General features: G+C 43.6%; 1 protein-coding gene across 5 annotated transcripts in view; it reads left to right on the top strand.

The window, feature by feature from the left end:
• The window catches only part of LOC147604282 (kinesin-like protein KIN-UB), a 78,563-nt gene that overhangs the window by 5,541 nt on the left and 46,210 nt on the right, over nucleotides 1–26,812 (top strand). For all 5 annotated transcript variants that reach the window (XM_086795644.1, XM_086795646.1, XM_086795645.1 and 2 more), the window contains exon 3: nucleotides 14,452–14,574. In XM_086795644.1, coding sequence (XP_086651770.1) covers nucleotides 14,452–14,574 — 123 coding nt within the window. The remainder of the gene's footprint in view (nucleotides 1–14,451; nucleotides 14,575–26,812) is intronic.

The raw sequence follows: 26,812 nt of genomic DNA, 5'->3' as shown, positions 1-26,812 counted from the left end.
TGGACCCACTCCCTAGTGGAGTGAATGAATCTATCAATGAGCACACATGCCTATTCATAGGCTCTTGGACACTTGGAGTGCTGGCCGACTGGTCTATAATTCATAAATGTTGATGCGCCTGCAGCCGACTTTCCTCTGGTACAGCCGATAGTCCTTTGGTTCAGCCGACAGACCCTTCATGCAACCGACAACATCCTTCCATGTCCTCCTCCTAGTCCAACACTGCCACATCTGCACTTTATGCTCCAAATCTTGGTTCTAGTCATCTTTTTCTGGCTGCCCCACTAGCTTCAGGACATGTCCATGGGCAAACTTGCACATGACACATAACATGAGAAATCTACTTCGGTTTCCCATTATACATGGGGGGGCATATCACTTTACCCAATTCTTTGTCTAGAACTGTCAAAGTATCACTAAAAACTACTGAAAAGTCCACCACTTCTACCTGTATAGGGCAGTGGTTCTTAACCAATGCATGATAATCCTTGGTGGGAGTCGAAGGAAGCACGATGTTGTTTATGCATCATGTCAGTTAACACAACCTCAAAAAAACCCCTAGCAGCATAATACACACCCTCAACAAAGCAACCTCCAACAGATTTTTCAGCCATTGAGCTAACACATTTTGCCGGGAAAGAAAAGTATCATTGCTCCTTGTGAAAATTTCTTGACCTTGGGCGAAATCATTTGCACGGGAATTTTGCATTTTAAAGTGGGTTTAGGCTTATCCCACGAAGCTTGATTTGCCTGAAAGTACTTATACTAAACATCATATGAAAATTGTGCATATAGGTCAACATGTTGAGTGTCAAATTGTTCCGTCTCTTTCATTCTCTTTAACTTTGAAGCATTAGGAGCTTTTTCTGTTCTTCTTGAATAAACATGATAAGGATACTCCATGAAAAACAAGCACACAGAAGCAGAGACACCCATAGAGACTTCGCTATGAACAAAATTGGCGAAAGGCCAGCAAAAGCAAGAAAACTTGCAAAAGAAGGAGACGGGTAGCTTCAACAGGCAAGCAAGAACTGTTGAGAGCTGAGAGAAGTGGTGAGAGCCGAGATAAGAGCAAAAGCAAAAGACGAAATCAACAAGGGCTGGCAGCAGCGAAAGCAGGGATTGAAGATGGAAACGGCCGAAGATGACGGTTGCAATGACAATAGGAAGCATCGACATGAGTGATAGCAACAACAGCAGCGATAGGTATGCCAGCATCGATAGCAGTAGCCATAGCAATGCTAGCGAGATGACAGTAACGACAACAATGAGATCGCGGGAAAACAATCACATCCCCCCTCTTACACACACACTTAAAAAGAAGAAGAAGTAAAAACCAATGTTCTATTACCAAGGAGCAATGCACGTGGAGAGGATGTACTTCAGAGAGAAGTCATCCAGTTTGAGGTCTTTTTACACACACACTTTTTTTTGTGTGGTAATATCCAGTGCAGTATATTTATATGCTCATAACTTTACAAGATGGGAAGTCTCCGAAGCGGAGAGTATCCCAAATGTCAGAAACATAAAGAGAAAAGCTCTAAACAAGAAGCATCCATATCACCCTCATGGCAGGCATCATATAAGGATTGCCGCAGTGAGGCTCTGAAGGATTCATATGACTGGTGATTCTGCCGACCCAAGTATGCCAAATTATGCTCACTCCAAATTGTCCAAAGAGCCCAATATCTCACCCAAGAGAAAAATAGTGAGTATTGGGACAAGGGCTGCATATATCTGCCAAAAAGCCAAAAATGTTTCCCAAATTTGTGACTAGGAAAACGGAGCCGAAGAAAATCTGAAATTCTCCTGAGGAGGATCCTGGAACAAGGGCAGTGCCAAAGCGGATGAAGAACAGTCTCTGAGAGAGCCTGACATCTTAGACATGTGGAAGGTGCAATGTGACGTTTAGCAAGTATGACCCCCACTGACAATGTGCCTGTCAAACATCTCCAAAGAAAAAGTCTTTGTTTCAATGGCATTTTACACTTCCACAAAATCCGGAGATTCTTCCGCCACCATGAGAGGGGCTTCCTTATATGCCACAGAGAATTAGCATGTTGATGAATCCATGGGGCAGGCTGAAGAAGCCTGTAGGCTTTGATGGAGGTTAAGACAGGAAGGCGAATAGGATGAATGCATGTTGTAGATGGCTGCAATTGCCAATCCATAAGCTTGTCTGTATCAGCCACGGGTGGAATAGGTAAAAAGGGATGCAATAAATCAGCAATTTTCTTCCATATCAACCTATGATGCATTCCCAATGCATAGGTAGCAGTGGCCCGGGGAAAGGATAAGACATATCCCCGATCATCTACCACATCATGTATGTACCTAATTCCCAATTTCATAAGATTGTATGCCTGAATAGGTTCCTGTAAAGCAAGTGGAGTGTCAAAGATGGCACTCCAATGAATACTTTCTTTCCTCATCGAGTTTGTCTCCAAGCAATTATCAGGAGCCCATTTGACCTTAGAGAGAACTTGTTTCCAGTCAAGTATGAGGGCAGTAGAGAAGGGACAACCAGGTATCCTCCCTACAAATCTCCCAATCACAACCTCCCAATGATCCGTAATCCAATGACCATAAGCATAAGTCCTCATGTTGACACACATGGATGCTAACATACAAGTCCATGGCTGCTGTCGACGGAAGAAAGTATGCAGCATTGTAGCCTTCCTTGCAAGTACATGATATTTTATATTGAGGACATTAAGTCCACCATGCATCCTTGGGGAGCACACCATTTCCATCTTCATCAGTCTCAATGCTTTCACAGCAGTTTTTGTCTTCCATAATATCTCCATAGCTTGAGACATAAAAGCTGAAATATCCCTGGAGGACCAATGTAGCAAGGGCAAATAGAATTGGACATAGGACATCACAATGGATTGTACTATTCTGAGCCTGACATGAAGAGGCCAAGTAGAAATCTTCCAGTATTCCAGTTTATGTTGAAGTCTCTGGAAAATCCATTTTAACTGCTGCTTTCTGGTGATATGCCATCCTAGGGATATCCCAAATGTCTGACAATATCTGTGGAATGCACCACCTTACCCGGCCAAAGAATAGAATGCCAGTCACATTGTTTCAGGGGGAGTAATTTAGATTTGTCAAAATTGACATGCAATCCCGCTGCCAATCCATATAAAGAAAGAGTGGCCATAAGCATGCGAAGTTCCTGAGGAGAATTCTGTGGCATGAAGAAGGAATCATCAGCATAGATGCTATACATGACATGGTCATGCAAAATGCCAATTTGATTAAGCAGATAAATAATTTACAAGCTAGCAATATTGTTGTGGATAAAACAAATACCATCTGTCAAGCCTTGCCCAGTATGTAGTAAGTGCATTATGATGAAAAGTATATCCAGGGACTGACCCTTGGAGAAGTACCCATAAATCTTCAGCCTGCACAGAAAGAAGCATGTCATCCCATTTGTGCCTTTCCAATGATAACATATGAGATCGTGAAGTGGTATTATCTCTAGGCAGAGGGGAATTATTAAAATCCCCATAGATGAATGCATTGGATCTCCATGGATATCTGCATAAAAGATGAATGCATTGGATCTCCATGGATATCTGCATAAAGAATCCCACAAAGAAGCCCTCATGGCAGAGATCTGGGAGGCATAGACTGATGCAAACTCAAAAATATCGCCATTAACATTGCATTGTATTACTATCCATCTGCCACTATTGTCATTAAAGGCCAACTGAGGCTGCAACTCATGTCTAACGAGTATGCATACACCTGAATAGGTAGCAGTACCAGCATAATATATATCATAGCCGTAAAAAACCATGTTGTCTAGCCATGGAGTGTTGATTATGCTCTTGCAAACAAACAATATTTGGCTGCATTTTATGTACATAAATCCATAATAGCCTCCACTTTGAGACATTTCAGAGGCTCTGTACATTGTATGTAAAGCACTTAAGTGTTTGAAGCATGAAAAGATATGTACAACAGAGTGTGAGGATAAGAACTAGACATCAGAGAGGCTAGGCCTCTGCCTGCATAGGCTGCATGCCTTCATTCCTCTTCTTCTGAATCACATATGGGGATGTTCTTCTTCAGTACGCCCACCCAATTTTGAAGGATAGGAGCAGAGGCTGAAGTAGAAGTTTGTCCTGGTGAGGGAGAAGAAGCATCCCATTGACGAGATTGAAGGGGGCGTTGCTTCAATACAACCACCTTCTTGGGTTGTTTAAAACTGTCCTGATCAATCGCCACAGTTTCCTTCATCTTCTCTTTTCCTTTATCTTTTCCTTTTCCTGCAAGTGCGGGCACCTGATTGACTGATTTTGCATTCTTTGCTCCATTTGTATTTGCTGTCTTGACTTGCAAATTCTCATTCTTTTCCCGTGTCTGGGGTGGCAAGGCATTTGGGGGGGGCTGATGCAGAACCATTGGGCATTCAGAAGCTAGATGCCCAAACTTGTGACAGGCAAAACAAGCACCTGCAAAAACACCCCACTTCAATTCAAAATACTTTTTGCCCAATTGCACTCCCTCAACTTCCACCGCAATAGAAGGAGGGGTAGGTATGTCAGTGTCCCAGAGAATGCAGAACCTGTTACGGTTTCCCATGGGGCGTGGTGGACAAATGACCTGTCCCAAGGAAGCAACCAGGCCAGGCAACTCTTCACGCATATAGTCCGGGAAGTTTGCAACCTCAACCCATACAGGGCAGTGATGCCGTATAAGACTTTGATAGTCCTTGTTTGGGGACCAGGACACAGCATGTACCATTTGTCTCCCATAAAACAGGGGAGAGAACTCTAGAAGCCTCTGCTTGCATGAAGCATCTGATAAATGCACCTCATAAAAGCCTGTGGAAGCAAAATACACTCCCTCTACAAAGCATCCTCCAAGGATGGACTTAATCCACTGCGCGACATCGCTGGCCGCAGGGATTCTTCCTGGAAAGAAAATTATAACCGCAGTTTGAGACAACTTTCTGAGAGGGTTTACCAGGGACGGCAACTTCAATTTGTAGGTGACCTATGGAATCGGTTTGCCCCATTCCTGTCGTGACTGTTGAAAGTCATCCTTAAGGGTATCAAACACATACTGAGCTTCCAACGTAAATGCATCATCTTGTAAAGCCGGCTCTGATATGCAGCGCTTAGCATCTGCAGATCTTTCTTTTCGGGCATATGTACAAACATCTAAAGTTGAAGCCATTGATAGAACCACGGAAAGGGAAAGGCTGTGAAAAGGAAAAAGGCTGATATTGACAGAAGGAGGCTGTGAGGTTACGAAGGCAAGAAGGAAAGTGGAATAGAAACAGTAATGCAGAAAAGATGCAGGAAGGCGGCAGAGACTCTCTCTCACACACACACACACACACACACACACACACTCACTGACATGCAGAAGAGAGGGAAAAGGCTCACACACCACACGCACAGAGGGGTCGCGCTGATGAAAAGACGGTCACGGTCTGTGTTGCAGAAATCCTGGTCGACGATGTGTTGGCAGAAACCCCAAACCAGGGTGACGAGTACAAGCAAGAGGTCTCGGCTGAGCAGTCGAGGCCACAAAACCTTGATCAGGGTCGAAAAGGGGACAGCGAACTGGAGCAAGGAGTTGCGGGCTGCACAGTCCAAGGTCGCGAACCCTAAAGCAGGGTCTGAACCACACACACACACACACTATTGGAACATACATTCTTTTTACACGCACGCACACACTTTTTTTTTTTGTAAAGCTTCATGTCATTAATTACATGTGGGAAACCTCAAAACGAGGAAAACCCACCAAAAAGACCATATACAAGGGAGACTACTAGAGTGTTCACTATGTTCAGTGTGAACATAGTGAAACATCTAAAAACAATCTGTAAAAAGAACATACAGAGATGAGTCAATCTCATGAAGAGAGAGACAGTCATATAAAGATTGCTGAAGAGAGGAACGGAAGAATGAGTAAGTATCCAAATGAGGCCCAGCAAAAACTATCCTGTTGCGAGACTGCCAGGTAGTCCATAAAGCCCAATAGCGAACCCAATCAAAGAAGACTTTATAGGATCTAAGGGGTGAAGGGAGAAGACCGAAGATCCAAAAGTATTTCCCAAAGGGTGCGTGTCGGAAGCGGGCTCTCAAACGTGCAGCAATCCGATCCAATAAAGTCCTGGTGAGAGGACAACTCCACAAAAGATGAAAGACTGTCTCTTGAGAAGCACCACAACTATGACAAGTTGAAGGTGCCAAAAGTCGCCTAGCCAAGAAAAGGCCGACTGGCAAGACTCCAATCAAGCATCTCCATAAAAAAAGTCTACTTTTCAAAGGAAGACTGCATTTCCAAAGAGAATGAAGCCGCTGTTTCCACCAAGCGTGACTTTTATGAAGATGCCAAATCTGATTTGCATGTTCTTGAACCCAAGAGGCAGGCAACAAGAGATGATATATCGAATGAACCGAAAGTTTAGCCATTGATAAAGGGCCTCGTGCAGGTTGTTCTCTTTTAAGGCTCCAATCAACCAAACGATCAGAACGATCCAAATCTGCAATTGGTTCAAAAGGAGCAAGAAGCTCTTGAATAAGCTGCCAGATTGATCTATAATGCATCCCCAGACCAAATTTCCTGGCGGCAACCACAAAAGAAAGCACATGGCCACCAGCATCCAAAACATCATCAATAAGATAAACTCCTTTCTTTGAAAGGAAATATGCCTTCCTAGGCTCACGTAGAGCCAAGGGTACATCAAAAGCCTTTGACCAATGAATACTCTCAAGGCGAAGCGAAGAAGATTGCGCATTAAGCCTGGGATTCCAAAAAAGATATTGCGTAACCTGTTTCCAGGTAAAAATTAACTTAGATGAAGAGGGCAGCCGACAATCTTTCCATCGAAATGGCTGAAAATTGCATCCCAATACGTAACAGTCCACTTTCCAAAAGCAGGTGAAGACATAGACATACACATATAACCCAACATAATAGCCCATGGTTGGCGTTGTTGTACAAATTCCAACAGCAAAGTGGATTTACGAGCAAGCACATGAAAATGAATATTCAATATGTTCAAGCCACCATGTATCTTTGGAGAACACATCTTTGGCATTGACAAAAGACGAAGACTCTTTTTACGATGTTGCGTTTGCCACACAATTGCCATTGCCAGAGACATAAGCCGATCTATATCAGCTTTCCTCCACATAATCAATGGAAGAAAGAACTGTATGTAAGCCATTACGATAGCCTGCACTATCCTGAGACGTACATTGAAGAGGCCAAGTGGAAAGCTACCAATAATCAATTTTGCGATTCAATTTTAGCATAACCCATTGAATCATTTGTGAAGATGACAGCTGCCAACCCAAAGGGTAACCCAAATGACGAACGATATGTCCACCAGGAGGTATTCCACCGGGCCACAATACATGATGCCATTGCTGTACATTAAGCGCAAGCAAGGTAGACTTACGGGAGTTTACTTTCAAACCAGCAGCCAGACCAAAAAGTTCCAAAGCCTCCATTAATCTCTGAAGATCTTGTTGCGTATTCTTGGGCATAAAAAAAGAATCATCAGCGTAAGCCTGAGCCAGGAAAGTATGCCCAGCAGGAAGTTGTAAGCCATGCAATTCATTAGTAGCTTGCAAAAAATCCAAGTAGCAAAGAAAAGGATGTGTGGCAATAGCAAACAACAAGGAACTAATCGGACAACCCTGGCGAACTGAACGTCCCAATTTTCAAGAATCTGATAGAGAAGAGCTCAAAATCAAAGAAGCATCACTGTCATTATAGAGCCAATACACAATATTTTGCCACTTTGCACCGAAACCAAGATAACTCATAGTCATAGCTATATAATCCCAATGCACAGAATCAAAAGCTTTCTCAATATCAACCTGCAAAATGAGTACATCCTGCTTTGTGTATTTGGCGTATTCAATGGCAATATAAGCATTAGCCAAATTATCATTGATTTGCCTGCGAGGCACAAAACCATATTGCGCAGGATGCAAACCATCATGTAAAAATCCTTTAATACGATTTGCCAACATCTTAGTCAGAAGCTTATAGATGACAGGCATAAGAGTAATGGGCCTCCAATCAGAAAAAGCTTCACAAAGATCCCGTTTAGGGAAAAGCTTAACCAATCCTTCTTTCCAAGAAGATGGTAGTGCATCATTTGCCCAAGCTTCATTGATCATATACAGCAATGGTTGTTCCAGCTGAGGCCAAAACGCATGGAAAAATTCCACTGTCAATCCATCCCATCCGGGAGATTTCCATCGACCCATTGAACGTAAAGCATCTTTAAGTTCAATATCAGTGAACGGAGATTCTAATTCCAAAGCATCCTGTCGAGAAATAATAGGCCGAACATGATGCAATAAAGCATAACGAGCATTAAGTATGTCAGGTGAAGTAGTTGGCGGTTTAGCAAAAAGAGCTGCAAAATGCTGACTAGCAATATACGAGAGCTCCAACAAAGAATGAGTCCATTGACCATCAGATTTTTTCACCCTTCTGATGCATTCCTTTTGTCTTGAAGCATGTAGATTTTTGAAAAAATCTTTGGAAGAGCAACCCTTATCTATGATAGCTCGATGTCGCGAACGTGTCAACCATTTTTGCAATTTTCTCTGATCATTTAGCATGAGGAAGTGCTTAGCTTGCATTAAAGATTCTTGTTCATTGGTATTTAAAACCCGAAACTGAGCAAGATCAGCCAGAGATTGACATGTTTCTTTAGCCTGTAAGATCCGATTCCGCAAGTCGGCCATGTAATAACGACCATAATCACGGATCACAGCCTGCATGCGCTGAACAAATTGAAACCAAGCAATGTCAATATCCTCATGCATTTGAAGGGGCAAAGGCTCAATGGCTTGCAAAACCATTTCCTTGAAATCAGCATGCACAAGATAACTGTTGTTTAAAAGCAACAGCCTATGTTTCTGAAGAATAGAAACATCCTGCGGCATATCAAAATAAAGGCCTAACCATAAAGGAGAATGATCAGAGAGTAACATGGAGCGATCAATCCATAGCTTGCAAACAAAATCATCGTATTGGTCTGCATGTAACAAGTACCAGCGATCCAGACGTGTCCAGATATGTGGAAAAGCATTGTGATTAAAGGTAAACCCTTGCAGACGAGGGAATACATGCTGCCATAGATCCAAAATATTGCAGGAAGAGAGCAAATCATTCCATGTTCTGCGTTCAGCTCCAAGCATATGAGTTCTTCCAGTGGAATTAAATTCAGGAGATGGAGCATTATTAAAATCTCCACAAAGGAATGCATTATGGATACACGCACGCGCGCGCGCGCGCACACACACACACACACACAATGGAGCTTGCGGTAATCATATGTAATCGTAATTTGCTTCCATTAGGATGTTGGAAATCCCAATCATGCATTCTATCATGTGGATCTAAAGGGGGCACTGGTTCGAGAGGATGGAGCATATCTCTGAGCTTTCTCCATAGTGGCCTATGATGCAGCCCATATCTTCTAGAAGCCCGAGGAAAAGAAAGTACCATGCCATTGTCATCCACTGCATCTTCTATTAAATCTTGCAAGGGAATATGTTTTCGAGGCTCTTGAAAGGCTAGAGACTCAGGATGTAGAGAGGACCAATAAATACTTTCCAAGTGCATGGAATTGCCTTGAGGAGCTTTCCTACCATACCATGAAATAGTGGATATTATTTATAAGGTGAATTTGGGCATGTTCTTGGATTCATCTAGGTATATCTTTATGCTATATTAGCGGACATGCAAATTTCACATTGTGAAGTTTTCATCCAAGTTGCGGCCAATTGATATTGTGTTAATTCTTTCTATCTTTAGTGGTGCATATGCCCTATCAACTACCTTTTTGTTGTAATAATTCTTTCTATTTGTTATGATCCCTTAGTGCTAGGCTTCATTATGGCTGAGTCTACCTTGCATCTCCGGAGCTTTGACAGAAACTTAGTACACAGACCTTTGTATGAATGTATGCTCTTATGTGTGTGGGTGGGGGGGGGTGTGGAAGCATATATTGGTACCAAGTTCTACACCCACTATTGGGCACTGATGACGTTAGTGGGGATGTCTTAGTATCTAGTCCATACTATGCATGATGGAGTTGATGATTTATTGTCTTGTGGATGACTACCATGAAGGTTATAAATTGCACTTTCTTATAAGGTGAATTTGGGCATGTTCCTAGATTCATCTAGGTATATATATATATATTCATGACATTAAGATCTCCATGTGATTTAGGTGAACATATATATTGATATTTGAGGAGTCTCAAGCCTTTCTTAATGGGCTTTGTTTTCCAAAACAGCTCCATGGCTTCCATAATGTGAAAGCGTAAATCCGCCTTTCGCCAGTTGATCAATAGAAGATAAAATTGAACATATGCCATAATGATCGATTGGACTATGCGCAATCGTATGTGGAGCGGCCATGTGGACAATTTTGAGTATTTCAATTTTGATTTGAGTCTTTGGAGCACCCAATCACATGCTTGTTTGGCTGTCAACCCCCAATCCAAGGGGTATCCCAAGTGTCTGACAATGCCATCCGGAGGGATTACTTCTTGGAGGCCATAAATTATAGTGCCAATCCATACATTTCATTGGGAGAAATTCGGATTTTGAGAAATTTATATGTAAACCAGCAGCATTGCCATACACATCTAGCACTTGCATAATACATGTAAGATTAGAAGGTGTATTGTGTGGCATGAAGAAGGTATCATTGGCATATACCTGTGCGCTAGAAAGCCTTTATTTCTTGGAATGCAAACGCCTATGAGCTGCCCCATAGCAACCATTTTGTCAAGAGTGAGCAACAATGGATGGGTGGCAATAGCAAACAAAAGGGAACCCAAAGGACAACCCTGGGGAACAGATTTCCCCAAAGGCCAAGCATCAGACAATTCACCTTGTAGAATACATTGAGGAGTACCACCCTAATACGAATAGAAAATGACATTTTGCATTTTCTCTGAAACCTAGGGCTACCATGACTTGTTTAATGAACTCTCAATGAATCATGTCAAATGCCTTAGCAATATCCACCTGCATGATCAAAACATCTTGTTTGTGTAATTAGCATACTCCATAGCGACATAGGCATTGGCTATATTATCATATATTTGTTGATGTGGAACTAACCCATATTGTTGTGGATACAATTTTGCATTCAACAAATCAGCTACCCTCCTCGCAATCATTTTGGCAACCGATTTATAGACCACATGCATTAATGTTATAGGTCACCATTCTGCAAGTGAGTCACAAAGTTGTTTTTTAGGATAGAGTTTGAGTAATCTTTCCTTCCAACAGTCTGGCAAAGAACCATACTCCCAAGCAGTATTGACCATGTAAAGAATGAGACTTTTCAAATCATCCCAAAAAAATTGGAAGAATTCAAGTGTCAAACCATCCCAACTGGGGGCTTTCCAACTGGCCATGTGGTTCAAAGCATCAGTAAGTTCCTGCAATGTAAACCGACGCTCAAAATCCGAACTTTCTTTGGTAGACATTATGGGCTGAACTTGAGCAATAAACTTTGGCAAGTATTGACTACCTATGAGGAGGAGGGGAGACTCCAAAAGATACCTACAAAGTATTGCACACAAGTGTCTGCCAATTCTAACTTAGTTGAGGTCTATGAACCATCAGGTTTTCTAGTGAGTATTATGTTATCTTTACAATTCTTTGTATGTAAAGTTTTAAAGAAAGCTTTAGAAGAACCGTGTCTTGTAATTGTTCGCACTTGGACCTCACTTTCCATTTTTCCACTTTACGTTTCTCATGCATGGTAATAGTAGTTTTAGCTTGAACGAATTGCATTTGTTGTTGGTCAGAGAGGGGGCCATTTTGCGACATTTCTTGCAAGTTTTGTAAAGTATCTCTAGCCAAGGTTGGATGGCTTGTTTAGCTTTGCACATATACCATCGACCATAATCTGCAATTATTGCTTGCATTCTCATGACAAAATGGAACCAAGCAACGTTCATATCATCCATCATTTGCAGCATGAGAGGTACTGTCTCGGTAGGCCGTAGAGGAACTGTTGAAGGAGGTGGTTTGTGCAAAATTGAAGGGCATTCAGTAGCCATGTGACCAAATTTTCCACATTCAAAGCATATTTGTAGCCAACACCGGATAACTCGCCATCACTTCTTTGAAAAGCAACCGCTATGGAAGGTGGTGTAACATGTAGTGGAAGTATTCGTAATTAAGGATCCTGTTACACAAGTGTCACACCGCCTTCTGTATCCTGAGTTTCGCGAGTTTAGCAATCCACTTTTATGACTTCAAACTTTAAAAGATTTAGAGAGAGAGAGATATAGAAACTGTACACTAGATTGGGTTCTGAATTACCCACTGAAGGGTCCCCTATCCCATTACCGGAATAATATTTGCTTTTATTACTTTGAAGAGAATGACTTTGGATTGACGATAAGGCAAACGTAAGATCTTGGAGGACCAAGAGTCGGGCTGAATTGTACACGGCTGTAGAAGCACCAATAATGACCGATCTCGAGCCTATGCACTCTTCCCAATGGAATGAGGGAAGGCTGCAAATCTGAGGTTGAGGTATGGTCTGTTTGGGACTGTTCTAAGCTATGTATGAATGCTGAAAATGAATGTATGCATGTGTGTTACCTTCACCCAAGGGGCTGTAGCAAATGCTGATGTTATGCAATGTTGGAAAACTGCTTCAGGGCTGAAAAGCAAGGAGGATGAAGTATGTATGCTGGCCGGCTGCTGTGTATGCTGAAAAATGCAAGGTTGACAAGGCTCTGATGCTGGCTGGCTGTAGGGAATGCTGCGTTTTGCTGATGCGTGGCTGAGTGTGTAAGCGATGATGCTCCTAGCTGCTGAAGGATGAAACGCTGGCTGAAAACGCTGAAGGATGCAATGATCTAAGGGCTGAATGACCAATCGTTTATGCTCCTTGTGCTGAAGGCTCAAACTCTTGTTGCTTGTTGGCCGAATATCTGAGATGCTTGGTATGGTGCAAGTGAATGCTATTTATACTATCCATGGGGTGGTCGGTTGGCTCCCTAGAGCTACACGACTGAATCTTATGAATAATAAAGGATATTAATGGTATTTAAATGCTGAAATAATGCTGTAAAATATGGAAAAAATGCCAGATAAATGCTAGTAAATATCCTAAAAATACCAGATGCTATTTCAAGGCTTGTGCAATGGTCTATGTGCAATGGATGAATGATATGCAATATGCATAATGCTTTCTAATGCAAATCCTAAGGTTTCTTCTACTGACTCTACATGCATGAATGATTCTCTCCAAGTGGGTTAAGGGACTTGACTGACTGACTGACTCACTATGGCTGAGGAATGACCTACGTAGCTTGTGCGTGGCATATCTTGGACTAAGGATTACAATGGGGTCACGACGTATGGCAAATATCATCCTAAAGGGTACTAATACTACACAATGTTGTACTGATGATGATGATGAGCCATCTTGTCTCCATGCACTACAATGCAGAGTGCATGTGACAGGCGGAGTGGGTACATCCATATCCCATAGAACACAAAAGCGATCAGCATTCCCATCATTTCTAGGCTGACATACGACTTTTCGCAAAGAGGTTGCAAGAGCAGGTGATTGCTGGGCCCATTCAATAGGAAAGTGCTGTACTTCAACCCAAGGCAAAACATGCACCATCTTGATAATCTTTGTTCGGTGACCAAGGCAAAACATGCACCATCTGCTTCCCATATGAGGAGGTAGAGTGCTCAATCATATAGTCTCGACATTTGTGGTCTCTAAAGAGTACTTCACAAAAACCTTGTTGCGCCCAATACACTCCTTCCACCACAAGACCTCTGAATATAGCTTTAAGCCACTGTGCAATATCTTCACTCGAAGGCATTTTTCCTGGGAAGAAAAGAACCGAAGCATGTTCTAATAAATTGTTAAACTAAAGCTATGCTCTTTGATGAAATTGTTTTTTTTTGGGGGCAGACAGCATACAATGCACCTTGCAGATGTGTGCATTCTCCACCCTTAATACACCCATTTCTCCTTGTAAGGCTCTGAATCCCCAGCTCTCACCTTGCAGATGTGTGCATTCTCCCCCCTTAATACACCCATTTCTCCTTGTAAGGCTCTGAATCCCCAGCTCTTACCTAAGTATTCTCTGCACCTAGATGGACATCAGAAGTCAATTCATTCAGTTGGACAATATTGAGAATGTTGGCTTTAATCGAATAAACTGCTGCTTCAAAGTCCAGCCCTTGTTGAGATGAGTCCCTCAAAGGCCAGTGCATCATTAAGAGATTCACTTTTCCCACAGAAATGTGGCCTACAGAATCTGATGAATGTAAATAGGCAGCTGCAATCTAAGGGCTGTGATATCTTGGTCTTGTTGATAATAGTTTCATTAACTGGTTTATCAGTTTTTCATGTGCTTACTGATACTTGCCCTTTTGATGGCAGTTGAAAAGGTTGAAGCTTCGCAAGAACAATTGGGATTGTGAAACCTATGAATTTGATGAAGTTCTCACAGAGTTCTCTTCCCAGAAGCGTGTTTATGAAGTTGTGGCGAAGCCAGTTCTTGAGGTTGTCATCAGTCTTGAATCTACTGTCATGTTACAGACTCGAATTTACTTAAAAGCATGAAAGCTTGTTTTGATCTAAGAATTTGTGGTAAAGTAACTGCATAATTGACAGTTAATTCTAGAATACAGAGTGCACGCCTCTTAGGTTACCTGCACTTACTCTTTTATGGAAGACTCACTCTAGTCATTCAATACCAGCAAAGGATTGCTGAAAGAAATCGAGCATAAATGGTTCTACAACAAAACAACAACAACAATTGTTACAATAACAGCTTAGAAGAGGACCCTCTCTCCATCTGTCTGTTAGCCTGCCCATGTCAAATGCAAACACAGCATGGGTTAGTTTTGGAACCCAATTGAGGCCTGCAAATTGAATCATGCTTGCTGCCTGCCCTGCTGACTGTTTTGCCGCGTCCTCTTGATGCACTGAAGTTGTGCCCTTAAGCTGGATGTGAATTTTCTCCACATAAGGGATGCAGCTAGATTATAGAGATGAGGAGCGCCACATTCTCCGTGACTAACAGCTGTACTAACTGTTGCCTGTTGCCTGAGCTGTGTAGCCTCCCAATGAGACACATCAAAGAAACAGATTCCTTTGTGATGTGGCTCTTATCAAACCAAACTAGCGGCTGCAATGACTGTCCTTTGAACTTTGACGAGAAATGCAGCCCCTTCTCTAGCACAATGTGCCACTCAGGAATGCATGCTTGTTGGTCTTGGTGATTTGAGCAAAGGTCTGATCTTCTCCCACGGTGTCTCATTGTGCTATTGTCAAGCTTAGGGACCACAATGTTTATCAGTCATGAGCTCATTGTAATATGATAGCAGCCTCAGAGCCTCTTTACTAATTAGGTGAGAGAAAGGCAGCATGTGGTCTGTTTTACAAGCCAATCAGCATTTACTCTGTGAATTGTGATAGCACAACAAGAGTGAGTGTGTGCATGCACAGGTGCGTGCATGTTGCTATGCCAAGGGCATGCTCAAAAGATCAGGTTACCTTGCTTGCCCCTGGTCCCCAAGCTAGGTGTTAATATCATGCTTTTTTGTAGCAATCCTTACCCTAGGTGTTAATATCATGCTTTTTTGTAGCAATCCTTACCCTAGGTGCCTGGTAGTCCCCACTTAGTGCATGAAAACCCTCCCCTTCTAGACAGCATGGATGCTGCCAACTACAGGGATGATGAGAGGGCCAATCATAGGTAGTCTCTACCTGTCTCTTGCTGTTGCAGCATTTGAAAGGGCACACTTGTAGATGTGGCAGCCTCATTGTCACCAGCCTAGACATTTCCAGTGTGAAAAGGGGTGTGGTGGATTCCGGACTCAATGACAAATTTGAGAAACAAGATATAAGTACTTTTCCATTGTTGTTTGTTTTATGTCTAGCAAATATGTATTTTGGATAAGTGCTGACCCTTGTATGTGTATACAAGGAGAAGGGTGAGTTGTTTGCCTTGAGTTGTTGTATCAGGGAAACATTGTCAATAGTAGAAAAGGTAAGTATCATGATATACATGATTATCATATGGAGTTATGGCTCCCCTTAACTGGGATGTATTGGATTCATGGAGCATAGACAACTCATGGATTGAGGACTTTTCTATGGATTTCTGTCTGAAATCCCTGTAAAGCTATTGGTGGTGGCCGAAATGCCTATAAGTTATGTGTAGCAGAAATGTTTATGGAACACGAGGATATCTATGGCGTGAGTGATTCTTATCTTATGTTACACACTTAAGCCCACCTCTCCTCCAAGGTGTGGTAAGAGTACCAACACGGAGTGCAAGTAGTAATGTGGACATGACGCCTGGATGGTAGGGGACTTAACGTCTACGCCAAGGGTCATGTGGAGTGACACCTTGTTGGTGGCATGGGAACTTGTGTCTAGCTAAGTGTTAGTAGATTGGAATGCGGTATGTTGGGGACTTACGTGTGCGCTCAGATCCAGTGGAAGTTCTATATCTGCGTCATGGTTAATCTGTCTTCTATTTCTCGAACTGGTGTTATGTGTAAGCATGGAAGCCAATGGAGAGAAGCATGCGTTTGACGTGATATTGAAGATTGGTGAACGAGGGATTGCTCCTTGGAATTGGTGGATTTGGCACCAACACTTATTTGTTTGGATATACTCTTGGTGTATGGATAGAGAGATATGATATGGATACTGGTATTATGGAGACTCATTAGTCTTGCCCATTTATTTAGGCCGTGGTTATGATATATGGACTTATGGGACTAAAATGTCTCGTCTATGTATTTGGGACATGATTATGATATCTTGACTTATGGGACTGTCCATTTATTTGGGACTTGGATTCTTTCAATTATATTTGATTTATGAGACGTCATCTCACCCACTTGATTGGACATGATTCTATCTTGGATATATGGATTGAAGTCTAAACTTGCGGACAACTTTTAAGAAGCTGGGGGGGGGGGGGGGGGGGGGATGTCACGAGCTTGGACATTTCCAATGTGAAAAGGGGTATAGTGGATTCCGAGATGCCCAAATATGCATTTGGGAGTGGGGGATTAGCCAGTATAACAGATCAAGCGCCCTAAGCTTGGTTTAGGTGCCCGAGATGGTTACTTGGACATAGAAATGGGCATTGAAGCTCAAGTGTTAAGTGAAAAGCATGTATCCTTGGGAGACCTAGCATTTAAACATGTTTCTATATGATGCTCACATACATTTCTAATAAGGTGGAAGACAAAGGAATAGACTCCTACGGTCCAGGACGATTACTATTTTTGGACAGCCCTCAATGGAAATTCTATTCGTGTCATTAAGTCTGTAAGCTAAACAAATGGAGGGACTTGCTGAAGCACCTTTGACAGAATGTACACGAGTCGAGATATTTTTAGAGATAAAGTTTTTTTTTTTTTTTTGGGGGGGGGGATGGGGCAGGGACATCTCTTCAATTGGTGCATGTGGCACGATTGTGGATCAAAGTGAGACAAGTGGCCTGACACTTATCACCTGAGCTCTCCACTTGTCATTATAGATTTTACTTGCCATTCTTGCTCATGAGAGCCCCAAATCTAAAAATCGGAATCCTCTCTCTTCATTTGAGCAAGCTCTATTGCTACAAATTTGGCTCTACCATGTTGGCTACCTACATTCTTGTCTACAACACCCTATGGAGAGTCTCTACACTGCTTCACTTTCCTCTACAAAGGGATACTCTATCCCTCTAGCTTTTCTATGGCGGTATTCTTGCTATTTCAGGTGTACTTGCCACTATACTTGATGTACCGGCAATTGTACTTGTTGTACCAACCATTATACTTACTATACCAACCATTGTACTTGTTGTATCAGCCTTTGTACGTGTATTGCCAGTGTACTTGTACTACTAGCCCATGTACTTGTTGTACCAGCTCTATTGGTGTTGCCTTCACTTGTTTTGGTGGGATGGTTCCTAAAGCTGTCTAGACTGTTCTACACCGGTTTTATAGCTACCGGAGTTTGTATTTCATCGACGTTCTGGGTTTATGGTATATGTGGAAGTACTGTTTGCTTCAGCTGAGTTTTTCTATTACATATGGCATCTTGAAGATGTTGGATATTTGGAGCTTTACTGTGTAAACACTCTCTATGAGTGTATGTGTGTGAACGCCTCTTAAAGGTGAATGTTGGCAAGTGTGTGTGAACAAGGGCTTATAGCCACTTAAATGTTTGTGTGTGTAAGCAGTGATGTCATTGGTATAACCAAGTGTTATTGCCCCAATGAGTAGAATGTTGAGAAAGATATGGCATTTTGCATATAAAAGCATTGTACCTTGTAAACTTTTAATCAATCAATACAATCAATACATTGTAGCGGGTAATCTTTAGCTTTCAGTTTGTTACATCAGACACACTCTCTCTTCTGTAGGTATACCATGGAGGTCCATCATCCTCCATAGTGCTTGATTGAACCTTGAACCTCCTTAGAAGACCTGTGGTGATGGGGAAGATCACTACCCTCATGGGAAGAGGCGGTTTACACACATTCATGGTATTTTGGGGCTTCTTTTGATGATAGCTGTAACGCGCGGAAGCTCTGGGTAGTCTTCTTTCAGCCCTAAACACTCTTGAAGACCTTCTGATGCAAAAACGCACCATGATGCAAAAACGCAGGTAGAGAGAGAGTAGAGAGAGAGAGTGAGAAGTGCTGGAATTTCAGTATATACTATGTACAAAAAAGGTACAAATCTGTACAGCCATGGGCTGCCTTCATAAAAAGGTTCCTAACCCTAAATTCTGTCCCCTATGGGACCTCTAAGTGACCCACACCCCTAGTGGGTGGAATGAATAAAACAAGGAGCACTTGGTGGCTTTTATAGGGTCTTGGACAAGGTGGGAGCTGGCCGACTGCTGGTCGGCCAGTATTAATGCATTAAATTCTCTATTAATTCAGCCGACTTGGGTATCTTGTCTTGCCTTCATGCGCCTTGCTTCCTGGTTCAGCCCGACAGCTTCTGTCCTCAGCCGACTGCTCCCTGGTGCTTCTCCAAGTCCAACCTGTCCACTACTGCATCTTGTGCTCCACAGTCTGACTCTATCTGGTTCCTAGTCTTTATCTGCTTGCCTCTTCTGGATATAGCCCTAGAAATGTCCATGGCATCTGTGATGCACATGACATCCCCCTCTGCTAAACTTGATGACGGGAATCCAACCTGCTCTTGGATGACTGTCATCATCCCAATCCTGTTCCGAAGTCCCTCTGTCATCATCCATCCCTGGCAAACCTTTTTCTCTGAAAATCCGGTCTGTTCTCCAAACCACTCTGTCTCTGATGAAGATCTATGCATCTGGTCTTCCTCTAGTCCACAATCCATTCCTGCCCTGGCTCTGAACACCGTCTTGGTCTTCGTTCCTGGAACTGAGTCTGGCACTCTCACATCACCCTTGGAGGATCAACCTCCCTTGGGACCGTTCCCTTAGAACCCATCTGGCTCACGGAACTGCCATCCCCATCTGGCACTGTGGAACACCACCAACAAACCTCCTGGGAGTTCTTCCCGATCTGTGTTCCCGCCTTGGGCTTCGAATCCGTGTACTTTCCTGTACCTTGGACCTGTACACCATCATCTGGGACTGAATCAGTGTTTAGATTGGCTGGGCCTGATGCTCTGATACCAATGTAACGCGCGGAAGCTCTGGGTAGTCTTCTTTCAGCCCTAAACACTCTTGAAGACCTTCTGATGCAAAAACGCACCATGATGCAAAAACGCAGGTAGAGAGAGAGTAGAGAGAGAGAGTGAGAAGTGCTGGAATTTCAGTATATACTATGTACAAAAAAGGTACAAATCTGTACAGCCATGGGCTGCCTTCATAAAAAGGTTCCTAACCCTAAATTCTGTCCCCTATGGGACCTCTAAGTGACCCACACCCCTAGTGGGTGGAATGAATAAAACAAGGAGCACTTGGTGGCTTTTATAGGGTCTTGGACAAGGTGGGAGCTGGCCGACTGCTGGTCGGCCAGTATTAATGCATTAAATTCTCTATTAATTCAGCCGACTTGGGTATCTTGTCTTGCCTTCATGCGCCTTGCTTCCTGGTTCAGCCGACAGCTTCTGTCCTCAGCCGACTGCTCCCTGGTGCTTCTCCAAGTCCAACCTGTCCACTACTGCATCTTGTGCTCCACAGTCTGACTCTATTTGGTTCCTAGTCTTTATCTGCTTGCCTCTTCTGGATATAGCCCTAGAAATGTCCATGGCATCTGTGATGCACATGACAATAGCTTGTGTGTGTGATCAAATGATGGTTACAGATGGATAATTTGGTATCACCTGAAACTTGCGGTGCCCGGGGGACTAGGACCTTTGACACACTTGTTGTTACCATAATGCATATTAAAACATTTAGACATGGCCGCAACCTTAACACATAGCCATCATCACTTTGCATAAAACATAAAAGGTAGACAAAACATCCACAAATGCCGAAAGTGGAGCTTGCACATGTGACACTCCATAGAGGCCGGAATGGGTGGAACCCCCCCCGGGAGTATTTTATTACCCAAGGAGAATAATACCATGTACAAGCTTTGAGGGCCTTACTCTCCCTAGGGGACTAGGGCCTTTGACACACTTGTTACCATCAATGCATATTAAAACATTTAGACATGGCCACAGCCTTAACACATAGCCATCATCACTTTTGCATAAAACATAAAAGCTGGACAAAACATCCACAAATGCTGAAAGTGGAGCTTGCACATGTGACACCGTATAGAGGCCGGAATGGGCCCCCTCCCACCCCCCCTCCCCCCTCCCTTCTTCCCCCTCCCTTGGAGTATTTTATTACCCAAGGAGAATAATATCATGTACAAGCTTTGAGGGCCTTACTCTCCCCATGGGAGATGCCGGATTATCCATATACAACCATCGTTGGATCAAACACACAGGCTATCATCAAAAGAAGTCCCTAAATACCATGAATGTGTGTAAACCACCTCTTCTCGTGAGGGTATTGATCGCCTCCATCACCATTGGTCTTCAAGATGCCATATGTGAAAAACTCAGCTGAAGCAAATAATATACCATATACATCACCATGAACAAGTCGGGCAACGGCAACCAAAACAAGTCAGGGCAGCACCAATAGAACTGATATAGCAGCTACAGAATCTGAAACAGTAGGTACAACCCTCCACTTAGCCGGTACATGTACAATGGTTGGTACAGCAGATACAGTGGCTGGTACAGTAGGTACAGTGGTTGGTACAATTGGTATAGTAGGTACATCAAGTACAAGGGTTGGTACATCAAGTACAATGGTTGGTATAACCGATAGTGGCTAGTACAGCAGGTACAACAAGTACAAGGGCTCGTACAACAAGTACAGTTGCTACTAGAAATTATAATAAAATGATTAAATACCCTTGCCTTCAATATTTCGTCGCAATGGAAGCCTCCAAAACAGTCCCCAACAGTTGGTATTCTTCATGGGTAGCCTTCAAGAGAGAGAGAAAGAGTCATTAGGGCAGCCTGTAATGGTGGTAGAGGCTAGTGTGCAGCAAGAGAGCCTCTTCAAATGAAGAGAGAGGGCTCTAATTTATAGATTTGGGCCTCCCATAAGCTAAAATGGCAAGAGAAGACTATAATGACGAGTGTGAGGCCACTTGTCTCACTTTGATCCACTTTCTTGACAAGTGTGAGGCCACTTGTCTCATTTTGATCCACTTTCTTGACACATGTCCCAATCTAAGAGATGGGTTCTCCCATAATCTTATCCCAACTGGTAGCCCATTTGTCATAGGTACTTTGGCAACTCTTGGTATCTGCTCAATTCCAGACGTAATGATGCGAACATAATTTCCATCGGAGTCGGGCCAAAAATAGCAACTCTCCTAAATTTTAGGAGTGTGATCCTTTGTATTCTTGGATAATCTCCCATCCCCAAAGCTTGTTTTTTTTAAAATATTTGGACGTCCTGGAGTCCACCAGATCCCTTTCATACTGGAAATGTCTAGGCTAGTGACATCACTTGTGGGGAGAGTAAGGCCCTCAAATCTTGTACATGATATTTTTCTTCTTGAGTAATAAAATACTCCGCGGGGGGGGGGGGGGGGGGGGGGGGGGGGGGGGGGGGGAGGGAGTGGTGTGTCAGCCCATTCCGGCCTCTACGTGGTGTTAGATGTGCTCATCTCCCTTATACAGTTTTGTGGAATTAAGTGGCATATGTTTAAGGTTGTGGCCAATTTAAGTGTTTAATCGCATTAATGGTCAAGTATTTTGTGAAATCCCCGCTCCACGGAGTTACAATCATGACTTGTAAGCATGCAATTGTTGTGTCACCTACTTGCATACCATTGAGAGGGCGTCACCAACTTGATCCCTCGCTTGAAGATTTACTTGGTACAAGCTTGGAAGGTGGGAGATTGTCTAGTCAATGATGCATTAGCGTTGAGCATGTTTGCGTGGAAATGACTTGCATGTGTGAACTTGTTTTCCGGTGTGGACATTGCCTGAATTTGAATGCCCATGGGGATGAGGATGCTTGGGAAACCTATGGGTTCACGTGCTTGTACCTATTTGAGGCCTAGAAGGTGAATCTTATGGATTCCTGTAGGTTTTAAGTGTAAAGTCACATCCTATTTGTATGGCTAATATTATGGTCAATGCACGATTTTGTGTGCATCTAATCCCAAGGCAACCCTATCAATGGGCAGGCGTAGTGCCACATGGCACCGCTAGGTGGTCGGTGATGATGAGGCTGTTCGTGGACCTGGTGGACAATAGTAAAACAAAGTGACTAGTAGCATTGGTGCATATACATACGTGGGTATCATCTTCTTTTCTCAACGTTGGGCTTCACACAGCATTTCTCTGTAGGCGAAGTGCTAGTCAGAAGTGTACAATAGGTCACGGGGCTATAGTTTACTTTTTCACTCAGCCATATCCATTGTACTAGAGATTTAGTTGTATTATTCTTTTCTTGTACATAATATAGAAAGTAGTTAGTAGACTCTTGTGTGTGCTGCGTGTGATTCTGCTGCACTTTCTTTCTATCTTTGAAAACCCTAGCACATAGGCACATGTGTTCTACAGTTGGTATCAGAGCCTAGTGAACTTGCAATCTTATGTGTTGATTGTTTGGATTTGGTAGAGTCCCTAGGCTCCAAGATTGGCCACATGATTATTTGGGGTCTTTTGGTATTTGTGGTGTAGGGTCACCCCCCTTATTCCACCCACCCTTGCTCTGTGAAAGGTTTCACCATCATTCTTTATCATTGGTTTCGAGTACCTTTTTATGGATCCCGTAGAGCTTGCGTATTTACTTCAAGGTCTCAAAGAAAGTGTAGAGGGCCATGTCTGACCGTCGCGGTGGTATAGAGTCGGCACATCAAGCACCTAGTGTTCTCGATTTTGATTCTACCGAGGCTTGTGCTCTTTAGTAGGGGCATGGCAATCTCGAGTACGAAGTGACGAAACTTTCTGGAGGAGGATTTTTCACTCTTTTCGATGTAGGTAAAGGTGTACTGGATGAGCCTCTCTCCTGATCCCGACAACAATCATTCTACACTTGTGCGTCGTCATGAGAGACGCCGTTCGCGTACTGCCGACGGTCTCCTTCTCCACAAAGTCGCACTCCATTAGATTCACTAGTGTTCCCGTTCACCTTCATTGGCTCGATATCGGGGCCAAGTTCCTCCTCCATTTCTTGTGAGGTAGGAACTTAGCTATTGAAGTTTCTCAAGCTTCCCAAGTTCAACGGTGGGAAGATTGATGGAGATGTCATCACCAACTGGACGTGCGAGATGTGTTGGTGGCAGGACGTCGTTCCGATATTTTGCAGCTCCTTTTGGTGCGTATGGCTTTGACAAGTGCCTCTCTCTTTTGGTGGGAATACCACCTTAGGTACCACTTCGTAACTGCTGAGATGTTTGCCGCAAGGTGGTCTTGAAGCATTTTATTTTTGTGGAGTATTACCGTGAGCTATAGCGGCAATGGGAGTGCTTTGCTCAGAAGCAGGGTGAGTAGGTAATCAACTACCTAGCACATTGTTGGAAGCTTTTGCTCATGCTCCCGAGGACACGTTAGGAGGAGTTTTGAACCAAGTGACTAGCTGGTCAATGTTTTAAGTGACTCCACTGAGCACATCGTGAAGGATTGTTTGAGCACCTTGGAGGAGCAATCCGAGGAGGAGGCTTCTTCAGTATCAGAGGAGTAGTCTGAGGAGGAGGTGGCTTCTTCAGAACCTGAAGATGAGTGTGAAGGAGATGATGTTTGTGCGTCTCGACTTTTTTCATTTCTCAGGTTGAGCACATCTAGGGTCCTTCATTGAATCAGGCCACAACTATGAACATAAGAAGTTTTCAGCCAGGTCTACTAGGGATTGTCTTCACAGTTGCCGTTTTCACTAAGTGGAGAATCTTTGGCTTCGATGGTGGTCGCTTTAGTTTGTAGGGTTGTTCAAGAGACTCTTCTCACTGGCCGTGCCGTTTGCATTGGGTGGAGTATCTTCAATGTCTAATGTCATGGAGGCACTGCATTAGGATGTATCATGAGGTTTGTCTGCGCCGTTGGAGGATAGGTGAGTGGGTGTATCTTCACAATGCATAGATTTCTTGGAGACTGTACTGACAATGGCCGAAGTTTTTGCTTCGGTGTATCAGCCGATGTATTACTTGGAATATGTACCACATGATGATGGTCTAGACATACAGGTGCTGAGCAGTACTGTTGGATACAGATTTGGCATAACTCTTATGAGCAGTCTTGTTCGTGGTTCTGCTTCCTTCCTTTAGGGTACATTGGCATTGGTGCAAGCAAGTATTTTGATCCATCTAAGCCAATGAATTATTGGCTAGAGTGTGGATAGTGGAGTTTTTCCAAGCCTCTCTTTGTAGTGTTCTACCCGTGGACTACTGGAGAATACTCAATGGTTTGCAGTGTTTTTTATAGATGGGAAGCGTTTGATCAAGCAGAAGTTGGTCATCTGTGCCACTTGTGTCTTTGCAGGTCTTTGTGCTGACGTGGCGAGGATGGAATGTGAGTCTTTCGAGTGGACACAAAGTGGTCTTGCAGTGTTCAGTATCTTGGGTACCTTGGATGAGCTTTGCTTGGATCTTTTCCTTTTATTGAATGGCACTTTATATGGACATCGTGCACCTGAGGACAAATGCAATGCAAGTGGGGGAGAATGTGGCACACCTCCATATGTGGTACACAAAACATAAGGTCCATGGGCAGGCACAAGTGCCACATGGTAGGTCATGGACTTGGCCGAGAGCAATAAAACAAACCGACTAGCAGCATTGGTGCATATATATATATACACGTGGGTAGCCAAATGGTCATAATGATATGCTTTCGTCCGCGTTGGAACTCATAGCAATTCTCTATAGGAAAAGTGCTAGTCAGGAGTGCACAACAGGTCACGGGGCTGCAGTTGTTGACGTTTTCACTCAGCCATATCCATCGTACTAGAGATGTAGTTGTATTACTTCTTGCTTGTACATAATATAGAGACGGTAGTTAGTACTTTAGGATTCTTGTGTGTGCTGGCAAAGTGCTAGCCAGGAGTGTACAATAGGTCCTGGGGCTATAGTTGACATTTTCACTCAGCCATATCCATTGTACTAGGGATTCAATTGCATTACTTCTTTCTTTTACATAATATAGAGACAAAAGTTAGTAGTTGGACTCTTGTGTGTGCTATGTGTGATTCTGCCACACTCTTCTTTCTATCTGTGAAAACCCTAGCACATAGGTACATGTGTTCTGTCACGACCCTGTGAAATGGGCATGGTGGTCAGTGTGCAGGACACAGGTGTGCGGAACATTTATTAAATGTGCACACTTGGGGTCAAGAAGTGACACTAGGAATTATTAAAGTCCCTTTTCATAACTCAATGGGGGGGGGGGGGGGGGGGGGGGGGGGCGGGGGGGGGGAGACAATGGTTTGGAGGGGACAAAGGTTTAAAAACCATAAAAATAAAAGAACCCCTTTTTGGGGAGAGTCATGGCCCTTTGGGGGAAGTCAGGCTATTATTGGAGGGAGGCTTTTCGTGTGAGAAGGCAGTCGGGCAAGGGCTGATGAACAACACGTGGAGCTTTTTCTCTCTCTTGGGAGAGTCAACTTCAGATATACGCAGAGGAGCTTTCATCCTTGAGAAGGCTGGCGGGCAGGGGCTGAACAGTGCGTGGGTCTCTCCCTTTCTTTGGTGAAAAGTTGCGCAGGTTTGCAGGAGGACAGGTGGCGGGCTGGATTGGCAGCAACACGTGCTCTCTCTCTGTGTGGCGACTGTTGAGCTGCAGGACAGGAGGCGGGCTGGACAGCACGAGGGCTGGACTGTTTCTCTCTCTTTTGGAAGAGGGCAGGCAGAGTGCAGGCAGCACAGCCGAATAGGTTCTTCTCTCTCTCTCTCTCTCTCTCTCTCTCTCTCTCTCTCTCCCTCCTTCTCCTGTGGAAGGCGGTGCACAGTGAGAGGAACAGAGTCCTTCGGCAGGATTTATGGTAGCGATACACCCATGAGACTTGGATTACACCCAATCAGCCTCTACCGCCGAAGATGCTATTTCATTGAGATCAGTTTATGCGTATCTTAGCGGATGGATTCATTCAGCGACCCGGATATATGGATGTGTACATGCCTCACAGTGCCTGAGTGGCGATTGGCCAGCTCAGAGTGTCATCACACCAGCTTGAGATTGAGGCAGGTAGGGCAGCGCGGATCCCGAGAGCAGAGAGGATATGCAGACTATGCCAGGAGGAGGTTGAGAGTGAGGAGCATTATGTATGCAGA

This window comes from Cibotium barometz, chromosome 62 (genome assembly GCF_041138505.1).
Source record: "Cibotium barometz isolate CiBa-2024 chromosome 62, ASM4113850v1, whole genome shotgun sequence".
Lineage (NCBI taxonomy): Eukaryota > Viridiplantae > Streptophyta > Polypodiopsida > Cyatheales > Cibotiaceae > Cibotium > Cibotium barometz.
This window is presented reverse-complemented; position numbering and strand designations above follow the sequence as displayed.